This window comes from Pteropus vampyrus, unplaced genomic scaffold (assembly GCF_000151845.1).
Source record: "Pteropus vampyrus isolate Shadow unplaced genomic scaffold, Pvam_2.0 Scaffold406, whole genome shotgun sequence".
Taxonomy (NCBI): Eukaryota; Metazoa; Chordata; class Mammalia; order Chiroptera; family Pteropodidae; genus Pteropus; species Pteropus vampyrus.
Window position 1 is genome coordinate 7,500 of NW_011889187.1, and position 6,895 is coordinate 14,394.

At 59.3% G+C, this 6,895-nt stretch overlaps 1 protein-coding gene across 1 annotated transcript in view; it reads left to right on the forward strand.

The window, feature by feature from the left end:
* Window positions 1-6,895, forward strand: part of ADARB1 (adenosine deaminase, RNA specific B1) — a 35,968-nt gene that overhangs the window by 3,683 nt on the left and 25,390 nt on the right. The window contains exon 2 of the mRNA XM_023523759.1: window positions 851-970. Within this exon, the coding sequence (XP_023379527.1) occupies window positions 851-970 (120 nt within the window). The remainder of the gene's footprint in view (window positions 1-850; window positions 971-6,895) is intronic.

Below are 6,895 nucleotides of genomic sequence, written 5' to 3' on the forward strand. Positions count from 1 at the left end.
CCCCCACTCACTGCTCCCTGAGTTCAGAGGTTTTCCTGAGTATTCAGACCTATTTGTTTTTCCACGTGAACCTTAGCATTGGCGTGTCCAGTCCCATTAGAAAAAGACAAGTTGGAATTGTGATGGGGACTGAGGGAAACGTCCACCCCAGGCCTTGGACGCCGAGCCTGCTGGCCGCGCTGCGCTTCGCTGCCCCCGGGTGGAGCCCACGACCTGCTTCATGGCGTCCTGAAAGTGAACACTCAGTTTGAATGTCACTGCCAAAGAAAGCTTTTCTTTAACCGCCGTTCCTGGAGTCGCTCCCTGTGGGCTTTTCACGGGGTTTTAATCTCACGTCTTTGCAGCCCGGCCGTGCGGGGCGCCTTTCAGGGAGAAGGGCAGGGGCCGTGGCCGGGCTGGCGAGCGCACGCACCGCCCTTCGGCTTTGTCCTGGGCCCTCTGGCGCCCGCGGCGCTGGCATTTGTGCAGCGTGCCAGCGGCTTCCACTTCTGGTCTCCCCCGTGCCCCGCCGGGCGGTGTCCACTGTGAGACATTTCCGTGTCCTTTCTTCGGGATTTAAATATGTGGGAGCGGGGACCAGGTGCGCTGTACAAATTCGGGGAGCTCTGTTGGAGCCGGGCGCCCCCGCGGCTCACGCCTGCTGTCGGCGTCCCTGCAGACGTGCCCTTCCGCGTCCCGGGCTCCAGGGGGCCGCCTCAGCACAGCGGTCGCCGGCGAAGTGTGAACGTCGCGTGTGCCTTCTGCTTACTTCTTAATCAAGTTTTTTATCGGAGAAACTGTCGAGTCACATGTAGCTGTAAGAAATAACACCAAGAGAACCACGTCCACTTTACGCGGTGTCCTGTCACAGACAGGACGTCGACCCCGATACGGGCAGTGTCCGGAGCATTCCAGCGCCGCCAGGATGGCTCCCGTCACTCCGTGTCGCCACCACCGACCTAGTCCCCGTCCGCACGGGCCCCGGCCCCAGGTCACTGCGGGCCCCGGCCGTTTGTCCCTTTTATTGCCACGTGGCGTTCGTGGCGTGGGTGCCACAGCCGGTCTGACCGGCTACGCGTGGACGGGCAGCTGGGGTCCCGCCAGTTGCGGGTGCTGTGTGCAGCCGCTGAGAGCACCTTGCGTCTGTGTGAGCGCGGGTCTCCGTTTCTCTGGGAGAAACGCCGAGTTTGGTTTTTAAGACGCCGCGGAACCGTTTCCCTGGGGGCGCGCCGCCTTCCACCCCCGCCGGCACGCCGCGAGGGGTCACCCGGTGTCCTCGCCAGCACCGGCTCGTCACAGGTTTCGTTTCGGCCGTTCTCGTGAGCGTGCCGTGGCGTCGCACGTGGTGTGACGTCGCATTTCCAACAGCCAACACTGTCGAACGTCTTTCCGTGCGTTTTCTGTCCGTCTGCGTTTTCAGTCAGACGCCTCTCGCGCCTTCTGCCCGTTTTCTCGTAGGATTGTTCGTTTTATCGTTGAGCTTTGAGAATTTCTTGTGTATTCCATTTGTTGGGCGTATGGTTTTCAGATATTTTCTCTCAATAGCTTGTCTTTTCATCTTCAGCAGAGAAAATATTTCTAATTTTGATGAGGTCTAATTAATAAAAAAAAACCAAACAGTTTATTTGCTGGGTTACGCTTTCGCTGTCTTGTCTCCACACCCTGCCCGGCCCTTCGTCTCTGGGGTCTCCCCTGCCCTGTCCCTCACAGTCTGACGGTTTCCTGTTCCCACGCTCGCCCTGGCCCGTGCCGAGTCCGCGTCTGAGGCGCGCGCTCCGTGCCGTGGCTCCGGCCCCGTGCGTGCCAGGGCTGTCCTTGCTCCGCAGAGCCACCTCCGGGCCCCGTCGACAGTTGGGGGGAGGGGCGGCTGTCACGGGCTCCGTCTGCTCCCCTGGGATCTGTGTGTGTCCCTCGCAGGGCCGTGCTGTCTCGATGGCTAACGCCACAGTCTGGTGAAATCGGTCCAAGTCCTCCACTCTCTTCTTCGTCACGGCTGCGTAGAAACCTTTCTCAGACAACTCCGGCATCTCTCTCTGGGTTGGCGTCTGCATCGTCTTCTCGTTCTGTTTGAGATCTTTCTGGTTGTCCGTATGATGAATGAATTTTTATCGAAGCGCAGACATGTTATGTTACGAGACTTTAGTCCTGCTTAAGGCTCGAGTTTCAGCTGACTTGCTCTCCTGCTGTTGTGGGAGGGGTCACCAGGCAGGGGTGAAGCGGGGTCCCCACCGGACCTCCACCGACGCTGCTGGGGGGGTGGAAGTCCTGACCATCCCCTGGCCTCTGACTTCCCGGCCAGGAGGGGACTGGCACCTGTCACCTCCATGCGGAGTGTGTATGTTCTCTCTGACTGCGTTGCAGGGGGTCGAGGCACCCCCTCGGGTCTGGCTGCTCGGGGCGCTTTGTCCCTTCCTGTCCCGCGGGTAGGGCCCTTGCCTGGTCCTTTGCCAGAAAGAGCAGCGTCTGTTGGGGGTTTGTCCACATCCGTAGGTGGTTCCAGGTTGCCGGCTTCTCCAGCTCCAAGTCTGGGGTAAGGACACAGAAAGGAGACCCAGGGGACCCGTGCTGTGTCGCCCTCGGCTGGCAGGTCTGCCTTCCCCGCTCTGCCCTTCAGAGCCTCCAGGGTTAGATTCAACATTATTAAATAATTGTCACAAAACTGTATTTTAGATTTTCGACACATGAGAGACATTTATAAGATGTGCACACGTCAGCACGTTTGGTCACTGTTTTCTTCAAAATACCGAGTTTGCCTTCAGCTGACGTATAATGTAAGTTTTACACGTGTGCAGAGCAACATGTGACTACGAAGTGTGCGAGTCGTCTTTGTCCTCGGTTGCAGTGGGATAGGATTCCTCGTACAGGGTGTGTGTGAGGACAGCCTTCGCTAAGGGGAGCCACTCAAGGAAGAGGAAGAGGAATCTCTCACATTTGTTCACAACTAGATAACTGGAGTCACTGTTCTTTGAGAATTTCTCATGGTTTCTCCTGCCAACAAAACGATAAGTTCCCGATGGCTGAGAAATTAGATCAGATTTAGAAGTGCCCTGCTCTGTGCTTCCATCCACGTGCCATGCTCCTCACGGCGCCTGAGATGCTGTGGGCCTTTCTTCCTCTGTGTGTAGCCTTAGTTTGTAACCCAAACCGAAAGTCTGCCCAGGGCAAAGATCTAGCGGCCACGGCCTGGTTCTGCCCTGAGGCGTGAGGCCCTGGTCTTCAGCCCTCCCGCGGGAGGGGTCTCGCTCAGACACGCCCTCACCTTTCTCCTGGGGGGGCTCTCCCCGGCCCCCACCCCCGCACCTCCCCGCTCCATCGTGCCTCCCACAGCAGAGCCCTCGGGCCAGGTGGTGACAGGTGCGGGGGAGGTGGGGACATCAGTGCTGGGTCCTCGTTCCCTGAGTTGTCCCCGGTCTGTGGTGACCTCGTGGCTCCACAGGCAGGCCGGCCCCGCGGCTCGCGCACGCCAGGCCCGCTGAGCGCTCTCTCCTTGCTCTTTCAGACGGAAGCCGCCCGAGCCGGTCAAGAGGCCCCCAGCAGCGCTGTGCCGCGGACCTGGACGATGAAGAGAGCATGAGTAAGGCCCAGGCCGGCCGCGCGGTGCCGGGCGCCTTCCCGGCTCCGCGTCTCTGCGACGCGTTCCGTGAGCCGGGCGGGGAAGCAGATTTCCGGTGATGGGGCTAATCGCAGTGGCCTGTTCTAGATTGTAATCCATTCCCTGTTGACCGCGGGCATCTTCCTTGCCGCCACGTGTCCAGGGTTGTCACTCGCGGCTGTTGTCCCGGGTGACACACACGCCTGGAAGGAGGGCGTGTCCCCGGAGCACACGCCATAAAGCTGCACGCCTCCTCCTCAGTCACGGCCTGGTTCTCATGATGCTGCCAGGGTCTGTCTGTGCACACCTGAGATAACCTGTGAGATGGTGCGAAACACCTGACCCCTGGGGTGACGTTGCCCACGTTGTCCGGTCACACACAGTGATCCCCCTGGAGTTCTAGGCACGGGCTCACACGGGTCTGTGGCCTTGAGCTTCCGGACTCTGCTGAGCCTTAGGGTTGGTGTGGCCTGCAACTCACCTTCCCCTTCCCACGCCGTCCTCTCTGGCGGGAAGACACGGAGGGGACGGGGAGGTCTGGGCTGTGCCAGCCTGTCCTCGCCACGCCGTCCTCCACCGAGGGGCCAGCAGACATCCCTCTCTCTCCCGAGTCACCTTCGGTCCCAGATTGTAAGGTTTAGACACCCCCGCGGTGCGGGGAGCTGTCGGCAGAATCGCCCCTGAGACGTAGGTACACGCCCACTTCGGTCGCTGCCAAGGGAGGGCACGCAGGTCTGAGGGACGAGTGGCCTTTCATCAGAGCAGTCACTGATGCCCAGAGCACAGCCCAGGCCGATCCCCTGCGACTTCGCCCAGGACCGGGCAGCGGAGGCCTTGGGGTTGGCCGGTCTGCACGGGCAGCACAGGCTCGCCGGCGGGCTCTCCCGCCTCCGGGGCCGCCCTGGGGCTCTGTCGCAGGCGGGGCCCCGCGGGCTGGGGCTGTGCTCCACGCACAGCGGACGTTCTGTCCGCACGTGTGGAGTCGGGCCCCGTGTGCCGTTTCAGGGGCACGTGGCCGTCGCTGTCCCTGCCGTGGGCGGGCATGGCCTCTGGCTGCCCCGGGGTGCCGTCCTCAGGCGGGCGTGCCCGCGAGGTCCTCATGGAGCCAGCTGCACGTTCTCGCTGGTCAGCGCCACTCGCTGCCCCTGCGAGCAGCGTGTGCGTGGCTGTGCCCCGGCCTCCTTTCTGTCAGGACTGTGGGCTGCCGTCCACGGCGGTCACCTGGTGTGGGTGGAAACGTCACAGCGTAGATTATGTGACTGGCCCCAGACCGACCCTGCGGCAACTTAGATGAAGGATGCTGAGTGAGCTTCCTGGGAGACGAGCTGCCGGTTCCCGCGCTGACACCGCGCGGTGCCCGGTCTCTCTGTCGGTTTGAAAGTGACAGGGACGCCGCTGCGATCCACACCCGCATTTGTGACGTGTGAGGCGGAGCCGCTGTCTAGAAGCTGTGGCAGCGGGTGCCGCTCTCCAGTTTTAACGTCTGCCTTTTCTTCCCTCAGTCGCACTCCTAGTGAGACGGGACACGCGTGGCGCTGCCGTGCCCCCTGAAACGCGCAAACTAGGACGTGTGCGAACTGTGCTGTCGAAGGCGTGTTTGTCTTATCTTCTCAAGACGGCTGACCCTGTCCTGACCGTTCTTGTTTCTTAAAGGGAAGCGTCCGGCCCCGTCGAGGCTGCAGGCACCGGCTGCGTGGCAGGCGGCGTGGCTGCCGGCGGGCCCCGGCTCCGCGGCGCAGCCCGAGGGGCCGTCTGCGGTGGCCTCGCTGCTGGTTCCTCCACCCTGCCTCACGCTGCCCTGTTGGCCTCTGCTTCCTCTGAGCTCCCGAAGGAGTAACCTATCGAGCTTTTGCTGGAGGATGTTATAAATGGAAATTTAGTGTCTATTCCGTCAGCTTTGTCAACTGGGAGAAGTGGTGTGTGTGTGTCAGGACAGGGGAGGGCGCTGGGGCAGAGAGAGTCCGTCACCTGCCTCTGCGCAGGACGGGACAGTCCCCACGGGCTGCTTAAACCGGGGTCGTCCCTTACCTCTCACCGAATGGTGACGGCCCAGCAGAGGCAGGAGCTTTCCCTGTGGCCTTGGTGGCCGACGTCCCGTGGGCCCTCCCACGGGTGGGGCTGACTGGCGTTTTCAGTCATGCAGCTCGCGTGACATGGCGGGTCTGCCTTTACATGGGGAAGTAGACGTAGACCCAGGCCGCCTGGAACTCGCTTCACAGTCGTTAGAACATCTTGATCCCTTCACAGACTGTGGATTTGTGGAAGCTGGCGTAGGTCCTCAGTCACGTCAGCAGCATCGTGACGCCCCGGCTTCATGCTCACGCCAGCCTCTGGGGACAGGGCAGAAAACACGGAGTCACAGCTCGTGTTTTTAAAAAGCTTGCAACAGCAGAGAGAGTAAATGCTTTTTTATTCCCATTTTTGAAAATAAAATCATAATTTGCCATGAACTTTTAGAGTTCTGAAATTGTCTTTATTAATTGCAAATATAAACTACCTTTAAAAGGTAGGATAACCAACTTATTTGGTAAATCCATCAAATAAAATCCATCAAAAAAAGACAAAATTGCCAGCTTTAGTTATGAAGTTGTAGCCCGCCCGCAACTTCGTTCCTACATCTCGTTCTTATATATTTTTTCTATCATGAAATGTATTAAGGATTCAGAGGTAAATCGGCCCCCACGTATAGTGAAAAAATTGCAAACGAACACTAGTAATAAAGCTGTCTCCTTCAAAAGTAAAGCCCGAAAGGCCAGAACACTTCACGTAGCTACAGAGGCAGGTTTCTGAGACTGACTCACGAACCAAAACTAGCACGGCACATGTCGATCGAATATTTTAGACCCGAGGAGCTAATCGGCCTGTGAGCGCCCGTGTTTAAAGGGAGATGCTGCAGTTCAAAGCCCAGTGAGAGCAAGTGACACTGACCAGGGGCAAAGTGCCACGGTCACTGACTCGTGCAGCACCGATCCCCGACCTGCTGAGTGAGGTCCCCCAGGCCGAGTCATCCTCCCGCAGTTCAGTAAGCTCGAGCAGTGTCGAGGCGCTTCAGAATGTTCAGAGTCCCCCTTTCCGAGCGAGGGCAGTGGGCGACAGACAGCAGAGGCGGGAGGAGCCAGGATCTAGCAGAGCTCAGGCTGGTCCTCGCGGCCGGCACGGGGGCGTGAACTGAGAACACACATCACTTGACCAGTTACAAAGAGGTAAAGGAATCTATAAATTTTGCATTTACAAGATCCTGCAACGAAGGCGTTGTAAGTTGCTCTCTCTGGGCACCGCAGGTTCAAGCAGCACAGATGCTCAGGAAAACGGCAGTGTGGACCG